This window comes from Dendropsophus ebraccatus, chromosome 15 (assembly GCF_027789765.1).
Source record: "Dendropsophus ebraccatus isolate aDenEbr1 chromosome 15, aDenEbr1.pat, whole genome shotgun sequence".
Taxonomy (NCBI): domain Eukaryota; kingdom Metazoa; phylum Chordata; class Amphibia; order Anura; family Hylidae; genus Dendropsophus; species Dendropsophus ebraccatus.
Genome location: NC_091468.1, coordinates 68,810,090 through 68,833,940, shown reverse-complemented (window position 1 = coordinate 68,833,940; position 23,851 = coordinate 68,810,090). Strand labels below are relative to the sequence as shown.

General features: G+C 42.2%; 1 protein-coding gene across 1 annotated transcript; it reads right to left on the bottom strand.

The window, feature by feature from the left end:
* Positions 1–1,324: 1,324 nt before the first annotated feature.
* On the bottom strand, positions 1,325–23,775 carry MEMO1 (mediator of cell motility 1). Its single transcript, XM_069954926.1, has 9 exons — positions 23,535–23,775; positions 16,039–16,120; positions 14,991–15,059; positions 12,099–12,211; positions 11,530–11,641; positions 11,283–11,425; positions 9,967–10,043; positions 5,734–5,838; positions 1,325–2,052 (listed from the first exon to the last, which is right to left on the bottom strand). The coding sequence occupies exons 1-9, from the start codon at positions 23,593–23,595 to the stop codon at positions 1,921–1,923; spliced, it is 894 nt and encodes a 297-aa protein (XP_069811027.1). The 5' UTR covers positions 23,596–23,775; the 3' UTR covers positions 1,325–1,920.
* Between the last annotated feature and the right edge of the window lie 76 nt (positions 23,776–23,851).

Sequence of the window (23,851 nt, the reverse complement as noted above, 5' to 3'; positions counted from 1 at the left end):
ACATCGCTAACTATGTCCATGCAGCCCTTACTGCCCGATTATCAGACGGTCTAATAGGTCCAGTAAACGATTGCCAATCTAGCAGATAGGCGCTCACTTACTAAAATGATTGGGTCGTAGTCGGCCCATGTAATAGAACCCTAAGTGTTACATAATACTAGAACTGAGAAAACGTTGAGCACTCTTGGGTTCGGATGACCATAAGCATGCAGCATTTAATTACCAGTGGCTGAAGAAGTTGGATGCCGCCCTAAGGAGCCCTAAAAACATGGATACAGACTTTGGCCTATGGTTGGATCCATGTTTTTGAGGCAGCCTTAGAGCTGCATCCAACAGTAATCACTAGAGATGATCGAACATCGGGAAATCTTAGGTTCGATCGATTTCAAACCTTCGTCATTTGATTCCTGATGCCTTCCCATTCAGTGGGGAAGGTGGAGTAAGCATGAGTACCGCTTGGAAAACAAGGATACAGCCCTATTACCTGTATCCCTGTTTTCTAGGTGGTACTTGGGCTTGCCCCACGGAACAGGAAGGCATCGTGAATCCAATGACAAAGGTTCGAGTTCGATCGAACCCAAGATTTCCCGATGTTCGATCATCTCTAGTAATCACACGCCGCACCCTTAATCTCATCCGAACCCAAGCACCATCGATATTTGCTCATCTCTAAATAAAACCCTTTCACCTGATACACAGAATAGCTCATTCACAATTATCAGGGCTCCCGGGTTGTTAGACTTTCCCATTCTGTCCGTCTTGACATTACACAGGTCTCCATAAGGTTTATGATTAGTTTTTCCTGTACATCTGTTCTGCCGACATATGGAGGAGATGTAAAATAACATCTGTTTCATGTCCCTCTTGTTTATTATCAGTAGAACAAGCAATGCAGAAATAGATCAGTGTTAAGTCTCTCTTGTGGCTGCAGATCAAAGTAAACTGCTAAATCTGGGAGTAACTAGAAGAATAGACTGGAAGAAAGAAGATGACATGACCAGATCACATTTTATAGACCTTTATCTGACTGCAAGTAATGGATCTACTGCAGCCAAATCCAGGAGAAGATACCATCAGCAGTCAGTATGCGCAGCTCTCGACAAGGCCGCCTTCCAGGCAAACCTCTACACTATTAACACATTCAAGGGTGAACAATGCTATATACACTACAAAAAAGAAAAAAAGGTAAGCCTTTATAGGGTCACTCCGGCCATTTTTTCTTTCAAACTAACTGGTTTCAGAAAGTTATATAGGTTTCAAATTGACTTCCTTGGATACGTAAGTCACTGCCGAAGATGAAAAAGAAAACAAACCGGAACACATCTTTTGGTATGTGTAGCCCTTTATTAGCAACTAAAATAGAAGGTATTTGTTGTACAACACTGGTAATAACCGACTATACATGAATTGTATTATATTCTAATACAGGATAAAGGATAATTTATAAATGCATTTTTTTTAATAAAAAGCTTCCACCCTTTAATTTTTTTTTTATAATTTTGTCTTACAACTTGCAAAACTATTCTGAAAGCTGAGTACATGTGCACATATCTGCAAACAGTGCAAATTTAGGTTATGGTAAAGGCTAACTTATTCCACGTAACTAACATTTGTAACCATCTGCCACCCACTTTATGATTTTTTTTTTAGTCTTCAAGTTCACAAAACACTTTGACACAACTTTGTGATACCAGAACCAAGATAGCAAATCTTGTTTAATGGAGTCAAATAGAAAAAATAAAAATATTAAGATAGGACTACACCTAAAGGAAAAGAAGAAGGGAGATATGAAGTAGGTTGAGGTTCCTTGTAACCCGCAGAGCTGTACTGTGCTTCTGCTTGGCTATGACCCCATGGACAGAAAAAAAAAGGTTGTGTCAGCATTGTGTTTCCAGGTGGCATCCCTGAGGGTTAAGCGCTTCAATGCACCACAAGTGCTCCAGCAGCATAACTCACTGAGCTGTCCTGCCAGCTTCGGCACTGGCTAGACTGAGCATAGTTCAAGAAGGAGAAGCTCATGTTAACGCCGTTCTTCTGAAGCTCTGTTGCGGCCTTAAAGACAGGAAACATCATTATATATGACGTTAGAGAAACAAAGTAGTGCATTTAGTGACAGATAAGGGTCCTGACAGTGTCAGCAAGTTGATGGTTACTTTACAGCAGGCTAGTCATGTCACGCATATTGCCCCATTGTTGCAGCTAAATAAGCAAAAATACTCAAACATAATAAACGGTCACTGAACACGCTGAGAAAACAGGACATAAAATATAAAACACACAAAAACAAAAAATACCGACTCCTGTTCTAAAAGACTAATACATTTTCAATCAGAAACCATCTTTAAAGCAAACGTGTCACTACAAATAATTTTTGACATGTAATCAGACATGTCAAAAGTTATAGATGACAGTGGGTCTCACTACTGACTCCTGCTGTGATCAGGAGATATAGCCGGGGAGAGATGTGGTAGCGCCATCCCCTCCCTGGCCGCCACTCATTCTGTCAATGTTTTTCAATGCAAGTCTATGAGAAAGTGGCTCTCTCCCTGGCCAGATCTTCTGATCAGAGTGCGTGTCCGCAGTGAGACCCGCTGTGATCAATATGTTTTGATATGTCTTATTAGAGACAGAGCTCCTTTAATAAAGCCATTGTGCATTTTCACTCTACTCTGACTCAGCTGATGCCTCTCCTTGTATATAATAAAACTAAAGGATAATGATACCCATTCCAACAACTGTTCTTTTCGGTAATTGACAGAATATTGGTACAAAACAGAACCAAAGTCCAAGGCAATAAAACCGTATACAAACTAACTTTTATTGCTTTTTGATAAAACGATGATAGTAAGATAAGCTACAATGTTTCTGCAAACTACGGCTTTTTTTCTTATAAACAACTAAACACACATGTATGGGCCAACCTTAAAAAGCCTAGAGCAGTGTGGGCCACTCCTTTCTCTAGCCTCCTTGCTTTACGCTTTCCACTCGGATTTCTATATAATAAAATAGATGGCTGTCCTTCCATGCATGTTTCTGCCTGCTCAGCCAATCACTGCCCACAGTCGTGTCCATCTTGATCTGTGATTGGCTGAGCAAGCTGGTACTGATCTGACTTCTGGACCAGAAGTCTGTGAAATGGTGATAAAGTAGGAAGTAAATTACTCTATATGACAGCAAGGACAGGTGCAATTGATATGTGATCAGATAATATACCTGTCATGAGGTCATGCATTGTCTGTTATAAATTTTAGGCTATGTTACCACAATGTAACAATAATGGCAAATAACGGCCGTTGTTGCAAAAAACGCTCATTAATAATGATCATGATCATAAAGACGGCTGTTTGCCCTTATTTTTCCATTGAGGGAAGATAGCTTTATGGTAGAAAGAGAGGGAGTGACCATGGAGGATGGAGAAACGAGTGGCCCACATTCCCACAGGCTTTTTGGGGGAGCCCTATACATGGGCATATACATAACATATGCACAGGAGAGATAGATAGATAATTAGAAATACCATATTATATATAGTGTAAAAATAAATAAATATTATATATATATATATATATATATATATATATTATTCTTATATACATATATTTAGAATGCAGAATTTAGAATGCAAAGACAAGTAACTGTAAGGATAGATATATATATATATATATATATATATATATATATATATATATATATATATATATATATATATATATATATATATATATATATATATATCTATCTATCTATCTATCTATATCTTTTGGTGTGTTTACTGATAAAATCTGACAGATTTTGGAAGACAAAGCCAGGAATGGATTTGAAAAGAGGAGAAATTTCAATCTTTCCTTTATGACCAGTTCTCTGTTTATAGTCTATTCCTGGCTTTGGCTTCAAAAATCTGTCAGATAATTCTCTGTGCAAATGCACCATAAGACATATATATCCTTACAGTTCGTTGTTATAAGGCTTTGCATTCTAAACTCTGCCCACATTTTCACCAAATGTTTCAGATTTTTCCTTTATTGATTTAAAATATCATAGAATGCAATGCGGTAGAGATATCAAGCTAAATCAGGGATGGGGAACCTTCTGCCCTCTAGCTGTTGCAAAACTACTAATCCCATCATGCCTCGCTTTGGCTGTCCAGGCATGATGGGAATTGTAGTTCTGCAACAGCTGGAGAGCCAAGGTTGCCCATCCCTGAGCTAAGTAGTTGAGGGTGTCTGTGGGCACCAGTTCTGATTCCAAGGAGAAGAATGGTTGACGGCATTGTCCCATTGATTGAGAGGCAGTTCCTTTAACAGTAAGCCAAGGTTCAGCTAAGGAAGTCAACGGGCAATCACATAATAGTTCTGGGTAAAGCGAACCCGTAGCATATTTTTTTATTTAAAAAAAAATCAACAGGATTGTGATTACAAGCAATTTTTCAATATACTTGCTTTATCTCTTTTTGAAGGGACTCTGTCACCTCCGGCCCACCCTCCTCAAATTCTAAGCTAAAGTTATCTGTAAGGCTGGGTTCACACTGCGTTTTTGCAATCCGTTTTTTTCATCCGTTTTTTTGCAAAAAACAAAAACTGATGAAAAAAACGGATGCATTTGTGTGCATCTGTTTTGATCCGTTTTTCCATTGACTTCCATTGTAAAAAAAACCGGATCAAAACGGATTTGTTTTTTATTTTTTGACGGACACAAAAACGTAGCTGACACTACTTTTGTGTCCGTCAAAAAAAACAGATCCGTTTTTTTTACAATGGAAGTCAATGGAAAAACGGATCAAAACGGATGCACACAAATGCATCCGTTTTTTGAAAAAAAAAAAAAAAAAAACGGATGAAAAAAACGGGTTGCAAAAACGCAGTGTGAACCCAGCCTTAGTAGGATAAAGGACACTGATTCCAAATCTGTAACATGCAGCTTTTTCCTCCTTTGTATTTCTCCGATGTAAGCGACAAACTGGGCATGCTGCTGCATAGAGAGGACGACTTAGACTTCTGCATGTGTGGCTTATAGAAAAGGAAAGCAAGAACATAAAAAGATACAAATTGCAGCTATAGAATCAGCGTTGTACTCTCTACTGGTGTATAATCTTCTGATAACTCAAGTTTAGTGGGTGTTTTGGAGGTGAAAGAGTCCCTTTAAAAAAAACACAGGAAGTCCCAATCTTTAAGTGCTCACACAAGTAAAGTGACCTGTTCATCATGCAGGTTGTATATCACCTGAGGGAAATTAGGATAATTATATTGTTAACTTTTACTAATTCTATTATCAGCTCTGCAGCTTACCAGGAGACAATGCTCTTTGTTATGTATAATGCCACTGTGAGGTTACAGAGGTTTTATGAAAGGAGAGCTGACCATACAATGAGAGCACCCCCAGAATACTCTGCTGGTATTTTCCAAAACTGCTTGTGATCACAAATCCTGTTGATTTCTTAAATAATAAAAATAATTATATTATATACACTTCTGTTTTTGAAGACTGGGGCCATTAACCACAAAGTGATAAGAATTACAATAAATCAGGAATACCAAACTTGGATAACCTCTGATGGAAGCGACCCAGAGTTATGACAAGAGGAAAAACTCCACATCCCAAACAGAGGCCTTACCACATATAGCATATCAGAGTTACTGTCAAGAAAAAGAGTGACTATAAAGAGAACCCACAAAAGCTAAAGAGCATATAAATACACTGAACACATCCACAATAGCGGCAAAACAGGGTACTTACGTTTAATAATACCCCAATGGGGTGTCTTCCACATATAGTGTTATGATACTTCTTCAAGTAATTACTAAATGGCATAGGATCTAGTTGCTCTATAATACTCATACCCTAAAAGGGAAAAATAACATTCTAAAATATCAACTCAGGAAGGTAAAAATAATATATACAGCAATACCTCGGTGTTGGAACGCTTCTGAATTCAAACAGTTTGGTATTTGAGTGAAAATTTACCCGGAAGTAACCTTTGGAATTCAAAGTTTGCTCGGTATCCGAACATTTTTGAGAGCGTGGATGGCGGGTTGTACCTGGTGAGTTTAGCACTGGTGAGACTGCACATACAGTACAGCACTGTATAAGACTGCTGAAGAGCATATACAGTACAGTAGTAGTACAGTCAGTGCACCACCATCCCCAGCCTGTACTGTATAAGATTGCTGGAGTGCATATACAGTAGTAGTAGTACAGTCAGTGCACCGCCATCTCCCATCCTGTACTGTATAAGATTGCTGGAGTGCATATACAGTACAGTAGTAGTACAGTCTGTGCACCACCATCCCCACCCTGTACTGTATAAGACTGCTGAAGAGCATATACAGTACAGTAGTAGTACAGTCAGTGCACAACCATCTCCCATCCTGTACTGTATAAGACTGCTGAAGTACATATACAATACAGTAGTAGTACAGTCAGTGCACCACCATCTCCCATCCTGTACTGTATAAGATTGCTGGAGTGCACATATAGTACAGTAGTAGTACAGTCAGTGCACCACCATCTCCCATCCTGTACTGTATAAGATTGCTGGAGTGCATATACAGTACAGTAGTAGTACAGTCAGTGCACCACCATCTCCCATCCTGTACTGTATAAGACTGCTGAAGAGCATATACAGTACAGTAGTAGTACAGGCAGTGCACCACCATCTCCCATCCTGTACTGTATAAGATTGCTGGAGTGCATATACAGTACAGTAGTAGTACAGTCTGTGCACCACCATCCCCACCCTGTACTGTATAAGACTGCTGAAGAGCATATACAGTACAGTAGTAGTACAGTCAGTGCACAACCATCTCCCATCCTGTACTGTATAAGACTGCTGAAGTACATATACAATACAGTAGTAGTACAGTCAGTGCACCACCATCTCCCATCCTGTACTGTATAAGATTGCTGGAGTGCACATATAGTACAGTAGTAGTACAGTCAGTGCACCGCCATCTCCCATCCTGTACTGTATAAGATTGCTGGAGTGCATATACAGTACAGTAGTAGTACAGTCTGTGCACCACCATCCCCACCCTGTACTGTATAAGACTGCTGAAGAGCATATACAGTACAGTAGTAGTACAGTCAGTGCACAACCATCTCCCATCCTGTACTGTATAAGACTGCTGAAGTACATATACAATACAGTAGTAGTACAGTCAGTGCACCACCATCTCCCATCCTGTACTGTATAAGATTGCTGGAGTGCACATATAGTACAGTAGTAGTACAGTCAGTGCACCACCATCTCCCATCCTGTACTGTATAAGATTGCTGGAGTGCATATACAGTACAGTAGTAGTACAGTCAGTGCACCACCATCTCCCATCCTGTACTGTATAAGACTGCTGAAGAGCATATACAGTACAGTAGTAGTACAGGCAGTGCACCACCATCTCCCATCCTGTACTGTATAAGATTGCTGGAGTGCATATACAGTACAGTAGTAGTACAGTCTGTGCACCACCATCCCCACCCTGTACTGTATAAGACTGCTGAAGAGCATATACAGTACAGTAGTAGTACAGTCAGTGCACAACCATCTCCCATCCTGTACTGTATAAGACTGCTGAAGTACATATACAATACAGTAGTAGTACAGTCAGTGCACCACCATCTCCCATCCTGTACTGTATAAGATTGCTGGAGTGCACATATAGTACAGTAGTAGTACAGTCAGTGCACCACCATCTCCCATCCTGTACTGTATAAGATTGCTGGAGTGCATATACAGTACAGTAGTAGTACAGTCAGTGCACCACCATCTCCCATCCTGTACTGTATAAGACTGCTGAAGAGCATATACAGTACAGTAGTAGTACAGGCAGTGCACCACCATCTCCCATCCTGTACTGTATAAGATTGCTGGAGTGCATATACAGTACAGTAGTAGTACAGTCAGTGCACCGCCATCTCCCATCCTGTACTGTATAAGATTGCTGGAGTGCATATACAGTACAGTAGTAGAACAGTCAGTGCACCGCCATCTCCCATCCTGTACTGTATAAGATTGCTGGAGTGCATATACAGTACAGTAGTAGTACAGTCAGTGCACCACCATCTCCCATCCTGTACTGTATAAGATTGCTGGAGAGGATATACAGTACAGTAGTAGTACAGTCAGTGCACCACCATCTCCCATCCTGTACTGTATAAGATTACTGAAGTGCATGTACAGTAGTAGTAGTACAGGCAGTGCACGGCCATCGCTATCCTGTACAGTATAAGATTGCTGGAGTGCATATACAGCAGGGCTGTGGAGTCGGTAAGCTGCACCTCCGACTCCTAAATTTTATCAGGACCGACTCCGACTCCCAACTCCTGCTCCTTGATAAATGGCCAGTCATGTACCAGGGGAGTTATTTATCACACTGGCTCAGCAGCTTCTTCCTAATGTCCTACATGATCCTGGGGTGACTTATGAAACATACAAAGGAAGCTTCTCCTGTGTGAGCAGTGGATGCAGCCAGTCTCCAGCCTCCATGTCCTGAACAACTCAGAACTAGACTAGATGGAGCAGGTGGTCTTTTCATGCCGACAGTCTTCTATGTTTATAACTAAATATTCACCATACTTAAAGAAACACTGCTAACAATGCCAAATCCCTATAATATAGAGGTCAGCCATAGTGATATAGAGGGTTCACACATAGTGATATAGAAGGTCACTGTGGGGGCACGCATTAGCACGCACACACACAGCCTATTGCAGCAATAGCATACACCCACACCGCCTGCTTCAGCCATAGCACATACAGCCTGCTGCAGCCATAGTGTGCGCGCACACACACACAGCCTGCTGCAGCCATAGCATACACACACAGCCTGCTGCAGCCATAGCATACACACACAGCCTACTGCAGCCATAGCACACACACACACACAGCCTACTGCAGCCATAGCACGCGCGCTCGTGCGCACACACGAACACACACACAGCTGCGGCCATAGAATACTGAAGAAAAACACACAATCTTCTCCCAGAGAGAACACACCACACAGAGGACAGAGGTTACTGCTACACTACTTGTGTCTTCTACTCCTCCTCTATATTACACAGGATATCTTCATATTACACTGCTGCTCATATACAGTCATCCAGCATCCAGGAAGAGAACAGCACAGATCTCCCCTCACACAATGGACTCTTCCAGCTGCCAAATAGTGACCGACAACTTTTCCATGACCATTCTTATGTAATAGGGCCAGTGTCCTATTACTAATATATTCCCCGACCACCCTTATCTAATAGGACCAGTGTCCTATTACTGATATATTCCCTGACCACCCTTATGTAATAGGGCCAGTGTCCTATTACTGATATATTCCCTGACCACCCCTATGTAATAGGGCCAGTGTCCTATTAGAATGTTGCTCATAATATATATTCATAAGCAAAACTTGTAAAATTCATATCAAAATTCAATTCTACATTTTTTTAAGATTTTTCTAAAGCTGGAGTCGGTACATATTTTTCCGACTCAGACTCTAGCCAAAACTAGCTCCGACTCCACAGCCCTGATATACAGAACAGTAGTAGTAGTACAGTCAGTGCACCGCCATCTCACATCCTGTACTGTATACAATTCCTGGAGTGCATATACAGTACAGTAGTAGTACAGGCAGTGCACCGCCATCTCACATCCTGTACTGTATACGATTCCTGGAGTGCATATACAGTACAGTAGTAGTACAGGCAGTGCACCGCCATCTCCCATCCTGTACTGAATTAAGTTTGCTGGAGTGCATATAGGATAGTATTAGTGGAGGTGTGAACATCTAGACCCCAACCAAAAGTTTTGACAAGTTTGTTACATGTCAAAGCATACATACATAATGTTCAACATACATTTCCCCAAAAGACTGATTGTAATGGGCCTTAAAATGAAGCTTTACTTTAAAAAGTGGTTTACTGTCATATAGATTCTTATTCCGGATTCAAGCAATGAAGATTTACCACAATGACTCTTACCATTTTGTCTAAGTTTTCAATTGACCTATAGATTTCTCCTTGAGATTCATCGTAATATGTATAACGAAATCGTTGCCCTGTAAAGAGTAAGTTAAGGACGTTAGACACATGTTATTGTCAGCAAATCAAGTGGATAGGCAGTGGCATAGCTACCATAGAGGCAGGGTAGGCAGCTGCTATGGGGCCTGTGCAGGAGGGGGGCTCGGTGGTAAGAGCCGTTCTGTGTCCTTCTGCTTAACCCCTTAGGTACTGCAGCGTGTAAGTGACCCAATGTTTACTTACATGCTACAACACAAAAAAAAGAGTTAATAAAGCAAAAGAATAAGAGATCTCGGCTTCACTGCTCTGATAACCCTTCTGAATATTAGGTCACTTACACACTGCAGAACATAAGGGGTTAAGCAAAAGAAGTTTTCTCCTGCACCTATGTATTTAAAGGGATTATCCAACGTTACAAAAACATGGCCATTTTTGCACCACTTGTCTCCAGATTGGGTGGGGTTTGAAACTTTTGAGCTTAATCACAAACCACACCTGAACTGGAGACTAGAGTGGTCATGTTTTTGCAGCGCTGGATAACCCCTTTAACCATAAGGCTCCTAATGGGCCCTTTTAGTTAAAAAAGGTGGACTGACAGAACAAGCAGCCATTGGCTCTTTGCTCTGCCAGTCACCAGAGGCAGAATCCTGCCTGCAGCCACAAGAGATTTTAAAATTTTATTTTTTGGCCACATCATCAAGCCTATATATATATATATATATATATATATATATATATATATATATATATATATATATATATATATATATATGTATATGTATAATATATATGTGCAGTGCCTTGTGTTGTTTGTAGGCCTGGGGAGGCACCTTACAATTTTTTGCTATGGGGCCCAGTGAATCCTTGCTACACCGCCTGTGGATGGGGATAATCTTACACATCCTCTTAACCATACTGTCCTGCTTAAGGAAACAACACCCCTTCCAGAAGAATTAGTACATTACTATAGAGACTACCCAGACTGCCTGAGCTGCATTTACCGCCATTTAGATACAGGCAACAGAATAGTAGTGCACAACTATTCTGATAAAAGGGACTTGCTGCTTAAAATGCTACATTGTGTATGTTTTAATAAATGTTTTAATTTTTTTTTATCTGTTTGTAACTGTTGGGGTCCTTTGGGCAGCGCTGACCATTATGGATTAGTTACACTTTTTTTTGCACCTGGTTTTGTCAAAACAATGGATGGGAGTGGGTAAGTGAGCATGTCACCCTGGAGCTGGGCAACTGTGGTGGGAATGGGCAATCTTACTTACCCCAATGGCAAAAATCTGATGAAATTACAAAGAGGTTAGTTGGATCTGCTAGGTATTTGCTAAAAAGTTTCCCAAATTCTTGTTCCTTTGATTCGCTAAGTGCTCCAACCAGCACAGGAACAATGGTAAACTCATCTTTATGGCTAAAGGAGAAACACAAAAGCAACAGAACAAATGTGAGTATAAAACATGTATGCGGATAAAAACAAACAAAAACCTGCACATTAAAGGCGTTACTGGATCCTACCTTTCCATTGCTTTAGCAGTGTAAGGTAAATGCATTTCGATGCTGTGCTCGTCTTCATCTGTTTGCAGAGACATTCTCTCGAACATCCCAGTCTTCCACAACTCTCCATAAACTAAAAATACATAACATGCAGCTGAAATGCCTCATTTGTAAACAAAAAACTAAATAAATGGTCTAGCAGGTAACAGGTACATTAATAATACAAAAAAAAAAAAGTACAACTTATAGATTTTTTCCTTCTTTTACATTTATAACATAAGCAAAACTAGGGAGAAGCTTAATTCGCAGTACAAGCAAAGCTCTGTGGCCGACTCGTCAGTCAGTTGCCTTTGAACTCCATACCGCGCCACGCTGCTCCGAGTGCCAGGAAAAGGATACAGTCCTAGGAAACTTCTCCCAGGACTGCATCCAGCTTTTCCAGGCACCCGCTTGGAGTGGCACGGGGCACGGTGTGGAGTTCAAAGGCAACTGACTGACAAGTCCACCACAGAGCCTAGTGAAGCCCTTTGATTTGCTTGTACTGTAAATTTGGTCATCCCCATAGAAAACCTTAAACCTGTGGGACTTACCTTTCTGATCAATATGGAGATCATAAAGAGGTGTTCTATATATATCCACAGTGGAAAGTGCACATCTAGAAAGGGCCACATGGTGGGAGGGACCAAGGATGAAAACTCTTCGCCTGTACATAAAAAAATAAATAAAAACAAAAATTAGATGTGTGTGCGTGTGTGTATGTGTATATATATATATACACACACACACACACGCTCTGCAGCCTAGCGTAAAACTGGGTAATATAAGCAACAATATACTATTATAATACAATTATACAATTGCACACATTAAACAATTAAGTGTAGGGTAAAACACTGATATAACTTCTCCTGGTTATCAGTAAAAAGCTATTGTGTAAATTTTCATCTACATGGCATATTATATATATATATATATATATATATATATATATATATATATATATTAGTGCAATTCTATGTAACATTTACTTATTGCACTGAATGCTGTACTAATCTTCCAGATGCTGAATGGGTATAGAAACCAATTATATCCCAGCTGCAGCCCTATACTATAACACCCACTATCATCATAAATATTAACGGCATATCAAGTGGACTTAGCACCATTGCTGTAAGCATCACAGACATCATGGCAATCAGACAATTATATCCCAGTGATAGAACTTTCTTATAACTCGTTAATAGAGTTTATTTTTCTGAACATTTGATATCTACAGAGATTTTAAGAGAATGGAGAAACGTCTAGAATAAAGTTTTCTCTGCTCTTCAATACTATAGGACAGTTTAAACTTTCAGAATGCAAATGACAAGGCCGTAACCGGTACAGATATTGACTCAACCCGTGTAAGAGACTTCATCAGCCGTCGCCTCCACATCTCCTATTAAATGGACAGATGTGCAGCTGATGACGCAACCCTGCAGGTGACCCCCACCTGCTAGATCACAGGTTTCAAACTCAGGCCCTCCATCTGCTGCAAGAATACAATTCCCATCATGCTTGGACAGCCAAAGCTAAAGCTTTGACTGTCCAGGCATGATAGGAGTTGTAGTTTTGCAACAGCTGGAGGGTGAGTTTGTCTCCCCTGTGCTAGATGGAGCTTGCTTACCGAGCCTATTACCCAGCTCGACAATCGCTCGGCCAGAGCTGCACGAACATCACTAGCAATATACGTGCAGCGATTCTGTTCCTTAGTGTAAACATACCCTAATAGGGCCTTCACAATAAAGTAGGCGTAAATAATTAACCAATGTACCACATGTGAATACAATCTAATAGTATTTTCTGTCATTCAATGATCTAAAACAGTAGCAACAATAACGCAATGCTCTGTGCATACAGCAAAATGGTAGTTCACATACAGAAGCTAAGATTATTTTTTTTATGTGGGCAACGCTGACATCTAGTGGTGCTTGTGAAGTACTGCCACTCTCCATATAAATGTACCTAAGAGGAACAGGTCATCTGTAATGAATATATAAATACACAGAATGAATCACTGAACAAATGTTCGCTTGGAAACCATTCAGATCTATTTTACCATTTGCTTAAAATCCTTTTTAAGCAACCTGTTTTTTTGCACAGAGGCTCAGCCTGCTGGCACATCACATTCCTAATCCTTGTGTCTGAGCTGCTGATGCAGGGATACCAGCCTGGATGACACAGCAGCATTAGAAGCCCTCTCTCTGTGCTCTCAAATGGTAGCATGGCATAATGCAATACTAGCTGGGAGACCAAACAGACTGTCCCACACTAAGCTGTCATGTGTACACACATTGAGAGCCACTATATTACTAGCATAATGCATTTTTCACAAGATTTCTGCTCTGTAAGCTTTAAGGGGGTACCCCGGTGAATTTTATTTTACTTTCAAATCAACAGGTTCCAGAAATTTACTTATGTTTAAAAAATCTCAAACCTGGGAACCTAATCCCACCCTGTCTCAACCCTGGACACTCCACTGTCCATAGACATGTTTGGCAGCATGTAACCTAACCTCTCAGTGAACTTCTAAATTACAGGACATAACTGAGCTATTTTTTTCTAGAATGAATTAAGTTCAGTGGGAATGGGGGAAGGGAGAAGTAAGAAGAACTTTTCTCTAATATTACAAAATGCCTTACACTTGCTTGTATTATTGATTTACGCAACATTTCAGACCCATACCAATTAGGAGAATAAACTGGGAGGAGACCATGCTTAGCGCGATCCTCTCCTGTCTGTGTCATGTGATCAGTCAGGTTACTAATGTAAGTCTATGCAGCCTGACTCTTTTTTTCTGACACAGACCTAGGTGCTACAGCGTGGTCCTCTCCCGGCTCGTTCTCACGATCAGTACAGGTGTGAACACTCAGACCCGGACCAGCCCAAACTTTTTGCAAGTCTCTATGACATGTCAGAAGTGTTTTATGATTTTATGATGACAATGACAAGTATTTTTTTTTTCTAAGTAGAATAATGGAGTATATCAGGAACGGAGGGTTCTCTATTCCAGATAGTTACAGCGGGGTCCCGATACAGACAGCAGAGCTTCCATGACCCCACAGCACCTTATTCTAGGCTTATTGGTGGCCATTACTTTTATCATGTGTATTATGTAAGGACGTACATATCAGCAAATACAAATAGTTGTCCCGTCGATTTATACAAGCGAATATAAATAATCAGTTAAAATATGATCACATGACTTCCTGCGCTCTACAGAGCTCAGTACTGTGTGGCTTCAAATGACTGAATCTCCACCAACTGGACTGACCAGCGGATAGGTCATAAAGGTCAATCACACCCCCAACTCTCAATTGATGAGAGAGCGGCAGTATTCTTTAGTGCTACATGAGAGAACACATTGTATATTGGCATAAACGGTCAGGTAGAAAAAAACGGCAAAATGAACAAAGAATTTCATTGTCTTCAAGAATACTTACGTTATGGAGGGGTCTACTTGCTTGTATGCGTGAGCAGCACAGGATCCACAGTAGGTGTATCCAGCATGACTAGTGGAGAGATGTCACATCAGTTAGGCTGTCACATGTACTACTAATACTACTACATTATAGCGCTGCACTCATCCACCTGGTTATTTCAGAGAAAATAAACTTCCCACTGTATTTATCAATGGGAGAGATTCTTTTCCGCACTGAAAAAGCAGAATATGAAGCCTCAAAAGACCCTTTGAAACATACTAAAAAGGGTTTTCCAGGGTTAGGAAAAGCACAGCTTCTTTCTTGCAAAAACAGTGTCACCCCTGGGTGTGGTATTACAATTCAGCTCCATTCTCTTCAATGGAACTGAGCTGCAAAACCCCCACACCCAACCTGAGGACAGGAAAGGTGCTTTTTCTGGAAGAAAGCGGACATCATTTTCTAAGCCTGAATATCCCCTTTTAAATAAGTGAACCCAGCCCCCTTCAGTCAATACTATAGTGCTGCTATTTTGATGACAGACAAAACAGAAGCTATTAAAGAGGTACTCCAAAAATCTTTTTTTTTCAAATCAACTGGTTTTAAAAAAAGTTATATAGATTTGTAATTTACTTCTATTTAAAAATCTCCAGTCTTCCAGTACTTATCAGCTGCTGTATGTCCTGCAGGAAGTGGTGTATTCTCTCCAGTCTGACACAGTGCTCTCTGTTGCCACCTCTGTCCATGTCAGGAACTGTCCTGAGCAGGAGAGGTTTTCTATGGGGATTTGCTGCTGCTCTAGACAGTTCCTGACATGGACAGAGATGGCAGCAGAGAGCACTGTGTCAGACTGGAGAGAATACACCACTTCCTGCAGGACATACAGCAGCTGATAAGTACTGTGAAATTTGAGATTTTTTAATAGAAGTAAATTACAAATCTCTGGCACTTGCTGGGTCCAGTTGATTTGAAAGAAATATGTTTTGTTTTTTTTAGCTACCCCTTTAAATTCCAGCACTCACTGTACAGTATTTTATTTCTGGATGAAAACCACGGCCACGGCGATACTCACGGTGCAATAATGGCTCTAGCCGGTCTTTTAGAAGTCTGTGCTTGGGACAGCCAACCATCCAACTGGGCGCTTAGCTGAGGTCCTAGAATTATACATACACAAATGTATAAAATATAATAAAAAGAGAATGACTTCACAGTGTAAAAGTAATCCCATACTGCATTACAGTTCTAGGCCATAGGAACATGAATTGTCCAATCAGAACACGTTATATGATGGTGACAGCTGTGAAGGTCTGTTAATGGTTGATCCGTTTTACGTGAGCATTAACCAGAACCTTCGACAGGATGTATACGGTGGGAGCGTATACCAATGTACGCTATGTTCCCAGAGCCTTACTTCATGTCTATAATAAACTAAATAAAAGGGTGGTCTCCGACACACTACTGCACACCCACACTGTCTCCAAAGAGCCGCTCAAGTATTCTAGTGTCTGATGGCACGTAGGAGTTATTACCATGCAGAATACAAGCTAGATGGCAATATACAGTCAGAGAAAATGGAGTTTATATACTTGCTTATGGCCTAAAAAATGCAACCCCCCCCCGCCCCAAAAAAAGTAAGGGCCTAGCTGTTTATACCCACATAAGGGAGATGAATGGGTACAAAAAAAACAGATTTTTATTCCCTAAGGCTTCTTACACGTTCAGTGATTTATCAGGACTGTATACTACATCCCAATGCCGTAGAGCAGCCACAATCTGTACTTTTTGCAGATACACTTAATATGGGAAGGTAACAGTATAAATTGAGGAGACCTGTATTTTTTGCAGGCATTGCAGATCAGCAAAAATGACTGACTCTTTTACAGACCATAATTGTGGCACAGATTGCCCCATAGAAGTCTATGGGAGTGTCCGTAATTTTTACAAACGAAACGACCATGACGTCTGCAAATCCGTAAAACAAAAAAAATACGGACGGGTCATCATTTTAAATGGTTCCCACTTAGTTAACTATTATCTCCCCCTTTTTCTCTGATCTGCAAACAAACACATATATCCCAATGACCATCCTGGCACAGGGTCCGGTAAGGTTGGTTTATCAGATGAAACTACAGATAGTCTAATCACCATGCGGGAAAGGGTTAAAGCAAGATACAAAGAATCAAACCCGGGTTTTAAGTTTCACGGTTAGAAGGACCAAAAACTGTGAAAGTGGATTCATTTGAATTTAGGGTCAGCTTAAAGTCGGGGCACAGACTTTTTTTTTTTTTTTTCAAAGCAGCCGGGGAGGGGGTGGATGAATATAACACGCACCTACCTCCCCAGCTCCAGTGTTGGGGTCCGCTGTCCTCCGCTCCGGTTCCCGGTCCACCGGCTACTTCCTGGTGGGGACCTGGGACGTGACATGTCAGCCCTGCACAGCCAGTCAGTGGTCGGGGACCCAAGAAGGGGACAGCGGACCTCAGTGCTGGAGCCGGGGAGGTAGGTGCATGTTATGTTCACCCACCTCCTACCCGACTGTTTTGGGGAAAAAAGTCAGTGCCCGAACTTCTCCTTTAAATGGCCGTTTCCGTTATTAGGCGGCTTCTAATTGCTGAGTATACTGCATGCAGCAGAGAATCAGATGACCAGACGTGGTGCTTCTCTGCTATATTGGGGTACAGTCCAATGGCGTGCTTATCCAATGGCATTACCTATGACAACTATTAGCAGATCAGCAAGTTATACATCTTATACAGACACCCCTCGTGCCTCTCCACCCATTGTGTCTTACAGCAGTATATACTATTTGATCTTCGTCAGCACATTTCTAAGCTATGACCTGAATAACCTTTGATTATATGACAAGCATAGAATCCCACAATAAGGATTACAGATGCAATACCGATGTATTACAGGTAATATTTTTGCAGATTGCGGACAATTGCAGACTAAATGGTCATGAAAACCTGTAGCCTCATTCACACGTCTGTGGTGTGGCCCGAAATTGTGCACTGTCCTATGATTGAGCATCCACAGAGGTCCACAAGTCATGAACCTCTGCATAGACTACAGTGATCCATGCCGCAGTTGCGGGTCCTTACTAGGACCTGTATTTTCTTGCGGCACGGATCAAGGTCCCCATACACACGTATAGACGCATGAACAGGGTCATTGAGATGTATCAATCCCAAGTTGCGGACATAAAGATAGTAGTCCACAGCACTCATTTAGTAGAAGGAGTAAAGGAGAAGTCCGTCCCTGGCTGAAATCGAACAGCTGGCAGGGGAAAACATAACAACCAGTCCTTACTTACCTCTCCCTGTGCCTGCGATCCCCCGCATGACCAGTTCTGGGACTCCCACTGGAAGGCACTTATGTGATGTTGTCAAAACTTGGGGGGAAAGTGCCTTCTAGTGGGGGTCCCTGAGCCGGCCAATGGACTGGCCGCTCAGCCAATCAGTGACTGGAGCAGCGTCCCACCCCACTCACTGACTGGCAAAGCGGACAGTCCATCAGCAGAGCGGGAGATCCTGGAGGGGCGATCCGGTGCTGAAGAGGCGGTTTAATTCCATCATGGTTTCCATATAAGCAGACGTGTAAATGAGGCTTAAAGGGGTACTCCAGGCAGCCTGAAACCGCCCGATCCTCGGCTGATCGCTTCTTTTGGAGTGTCTTAAATTTTTATTGCTATTGAATGCACATCTTTGTGTGTAAACAGGGGGTGTGGGGACAATAGAGCTGTGGTTGGAGACCAGGAGAGGAGAGCCGGAAAGTGGGATGCCGGATCGCAGCATCACAGGAGGTAAGTATGCACCGCAGGAGGTAAGTATGCACCGCATGTGTGATCCGGAAACTGACAGCGTGGATATATGCATATCTGTGTGTCAGTTTCAATGGCCGCATGAATGATACAGGGATCGTTGGTGCAGCGCAACCACTTGATTATTGTGTTGTGTAAGGGGTCACGGACATGTGCGCGGAATTTTGTTTGTACATGGACGATGTTCTGCGGACTGGACCTTCGGAGCTCCCAGCATCAGTACACAAACGCAAGCTTTTAGGGTCTGTTCAAACCTAGCAAAAGCGACAGAATTTCCAGAGGAGCCCGTGCCACGGACGCTGCTTGAAATTCTAAGCAGAGGCGCACGATAAATCCAATTGGAACACTGGGACAGGCGCAACATTAAGCGATGCGGGCTTTACTTTAAATTCCACCACTTTTGCTCAGTGTGAACAGGCCCTTAAACTGCTTAGGAGCTCCTGACATTATAATTAATCATGATGCTGGGAGCTTCCAGGTCCAGCCTGCCGAACACCGTTCATGTACGGACAGAATTCTGTGGACGTGTGAATGCAAACGAGCGCCCATCTGGCTGACCAAGAAACTTGTAGGTATGAAGGCCCCTCCTTAGGGTGTCTTTACACAGAGATTTATCTGACAGATTTCTGAAGCCAAAGCCAGGAATGGATCTGAATAGAGGAGAAATCTCAGTCTATCCTTTAGGACCTGTTCTCTGGTTATAGTCCGTTCCTGGCTTTGGCTTCAATAATCTGACAGATACATTTTTCTGTGTAAAGGCGCCCTAACAAATCCACACCGTTTTCTCAGGTTTTGTCCCTTGTGATCCAACCTTTTGCCTCTAGCATTGTAGTCATGTGTTCTAGGAGGGTGCTGGGATATCAGTCATTTAGGTCATGTTTATCTGCTATCAGTACTGGAAAATGATACATAAAAGCTAAAGAAAACAATAAATAAGTGAATAAAAAGGGATGCAGCTGAAATATAAAAATAAAATAAACTTTGGATATCCCTAAAAAGCAGGAGGTGTTCAGAGAAAAATAAATGGACCCCTAACTGTGGTCAGGGAAGTAAGATTGTAGGTTCTCGTGCGGGCTGCATTACTCTGCTGCTCGGAGCTGGGGGGAGGGGGTCTGTGTGACTGTGTATAATCCCCCACAGAATAATCACAGACGCTCTATGTAAACGTTAACAAAGCCCCAACTTTAGTCAAAGAAAAAAACATGCAGCTCATATTATGAAGCTAAAGGTTGTGTTTAACACAAACTGGAGCCCTGACCTCTGGAGCTACACAGAAACAACACAGCTCGCTGCCCCGAAATCTGCATCTTTCCCTTTAAATTTTAAAGGCACAGACACATTTTGTAAAAGTGTTACATTTGCTCTGTATTCGTCATGTAAAGGTTTGTATCTAATTTATGAAAATAATACGTAAGCCGATAATTGTAACATTGTAAATAACATTGTAGCTGTTGGAAAAAAGCATTCACATTGGGTTTTGCTTGGCATCTGCCAGCACCCATTACTTTACTATGTGGATGTATATGTACCTGTACAGATGTATATGTGTATGTATAGATGTATATGTACATGTACAGATGTATATGTGTATGTAGAGATGTATATGTACCTGTATATGTGTATGTCTAGATGTATATGTACCTGTATAGACGTATATGTGTATGTCTAGATGTATATGTACCTGTATAGATGTATATGTACCTGTATATGTGCGTGTATAGCTGTATGCTCAGGTCATGTACACAGGTGAGAAGGTGCAGCAATAGGTCAGGAATCCATAGAAGAAAATGACAGTGACTCTGGGAACAATAGACTGCATTCAGCTATACATCCAATGTACATGAGCTAGAGCTGGGCTTATGGTATCCCAGGTTCCCACCCATACAGGATTCAGTGCAGACTAAAATGGTGGCTTCTCCGGTGTTATAGTATATGTCCACAGAGGGAACAATAGCATTCCTGTGTGTTCTTGTAAAATGGTGTACAGTCACATACAGGCCTCTTAGTGTCCCTTTACACACACAGATTATTGCAGCCAAAGCCAGGAACAGACTATAAACAGAGAAGGTCTTTTCAAATCAATTCCTGGTTTTGGCTGGGTTCACACTACGTATATTTCAGTCAGTATTGCAACCAAAACCAGGAGTGGATTGAAAACACAGAAAGGCTCTGTTCACACAATGTTGAAATTGAGTGGATGGCCGCCATATAACAGTAAATAACGGCCATTATTTCAATATAACAGCCGTTGTTCTAAAATAACAGCAAATATTTGCCATTAAATGGCGGCCATCCACTCAATTTCACCATTGTGTGAACAGATCCTTTCTGTGTTTTCAATCCACTCCTGGTTTTGGTTGAAACATGAGGACCACAATACTGACTGAAATATACGTAGTGTGAACCCAGCCTTTGGCTGCAAAAATCTGTCCGATAATCTGTGTGGGTAAAGGCAGCCTTACTATGAGCTGATGGACACACTGTTTCCCATATACTGTATATAACATGTAGAACAATCTTCTATTCTTGTGAAAGAAACCTATAAGTGTGATCAGCAGAAACGCTCTAAAGACGTCTGCATCCATATCACTATTGTACCTTCCATCATAGGAACAGAATAACAAAAGAAGCAGCAGCGTCCGATCGGTCACATGACAAACACCAATGGATCCCTTTAACACTAACAGGATCCGCTGGGATTCCATCATTGTATCCATTATTTTATCAGACATAGAATGGGGATGTTTTTCTGCATTTTATGGAATATTTGACACAGGCTCCATGCAGAGCACAACACCTCTGTAAAGCCTCTATGATAGGGGTGTGAGTATACTGGACTGTATAGGGGAGCACAGGGGCCATAATCCTAATCTACTAATACAATACCCGCATATAGCTGTGCAGCTGGTCGGACCTGGAGACAAAGCAGTGATCATAGGGGGCAAATAATATTGGAAATCCCACTGAGGGTGGTTACAGAAATATATTATATATATATATATATATATATAAATACACACACACACACACACACACACATACTATGTACATATATATATATATATATTATAGATAAATAGATATAGATAGATATACACACACACACACATATATATATATATATATATATATATATATATATATATACTCCACAATAGAGTATTCTAGTGACAAAGGAACATGTGCCAAGAGTGACTGCACTGCAAACCTACACAGCACAATGACCAATCCCATAATGCAGGGGTACACAATCTTTTATATAAAATACAAAGCGCATCCCCCTGAGATAGTAAGTGCCATAAAAGTCTGATCTTTGGTGCTTCCACCTAACAGAAGAATAGGGATCTGCAACTCTTGGATCAGCACAGACATTCATCCCTCTTTATAGCTTAGAGGAAGCATCTCACAACCCTCCAATACAATACTATAGACCCGCATACAAGCACAGTTCTCCGTGTTATCGCCTGCTATACTTACCCTGTCCCTGATCCCATGTTACTCGTGCCTCCTCCTTCACTCACATCTATGATTACAGAATGGAGGAGAGAACAGGGTGGAGCGTGACAATGGCGCTCTGTTCTCTGCCCCAACACCATACACTCTTTTTCTGGACAAGCATGTCTGTATTTCTATGGCTGGGGTTGCAGGTTGTGTGCACCCTAATATCAGGGCCATGTAGTGATTCTAAAGAACATGAGCACCATATATGAGGGTGGGGGAACCTGTGGCCCTCCAGCTGTTGCCAAACTACAATTCCCATCATGCCTGGACAGCCAACGGCAACAGCTGGAGGGCCACAGGTTCCCCCATCCCTTTTATAAAGGATGGAAGGATCATTGCAGGGTGCTGAGTAGCAATGGCTGGGATCACCACGTCACATTACCACCGCGTGGCCCTATTGTTTGTACCAGGCCCACTCTCACTCCATAGACAATCTAAGGGTGTTGAGAACTGACAGCTTGGAGGCTAGTATTGCTGTAAGACCGATAACACCATGATGTCCCCAGTGTTTGTAACAGACTCCATAGACAATCCGGGGCCTAGCGTACCAATGGCTGGGAGCCACGTACTGTTGTATGTTGCTTCTCGTGAGCGCCCTCCATTGTTAGTAACTATACCACTCTCACTCCATAGACAATCTGGGGGCCCTCCATTGTTAGTAACTATACCACTCTCGCTCCATAGATAATCTGGGCCCCCTTCATTGTTAGTAACCGTACCACTCTCACTCCATAGACAATCTGGGGGCCCTCCATTGTTAGTAATCGTACCACTCTCACTCCATAGACAATCTGCGGCCTTGTATACCAATGGCTGGGAGCCACGTATCGGTGCCAGTGACGGTACTGTCGTATGTTACTCCTCTTGAGCGCCCTCCATTGTTAGTAGCCGCCCCGTTCCCTTACCTTAGGGCGGAGATGGGCAACCTTTGGCTGTTGCAAAACTACAACCCCCATCATGCCTGGACAGCCAAATCATGGGAATTGTAGTTTTGCAACAGCCGGAGAGCCCGTGGTTCCACCCACCCCTGTGTTAGGGGTCTGAGACCCTGAGGGCCAACAGCTGGATGCCATGTTGGGGTGTGAGGTCACATGACTGGCCCTGTGCTCCCTGTGGGCGCCCCCTAGTGCCCAGACTGATACTTTCGGGTGACTGTGGCCCCTCATGTAGAGCAGCCCCCCCCCCTATATACACACGGTCACCGGATTCCATGACAAGTCGGTCTACACCCCCGGTAATCCCCGTACCTGAGGCGGTGTACCAGCTCCCGGCGTGGCTCGCCTCTCTGCACAGCGCTCGGTTGGACATCTTGGTGCCGGAGCCGCCTATGGTGTGTGAGGAGATCGCCGCTATAGACCGTGGCGGGTCCACACCCTGTGCTCTGTCTATGGATGTGTGTGTGTGAGGGCTGGATGAATGGTGCAGCCACTGAGAGGAGGAGGAGGCGGACGGAGCAGAGGACTGACACTCCTCCAACAAAACAGCGAGCTCCTAACGAAGAACACCGAGACGGAACCACCTCAGTGATGGCCGCCCGCCCGCCAGCCACTCCGGGCCCCTCAGC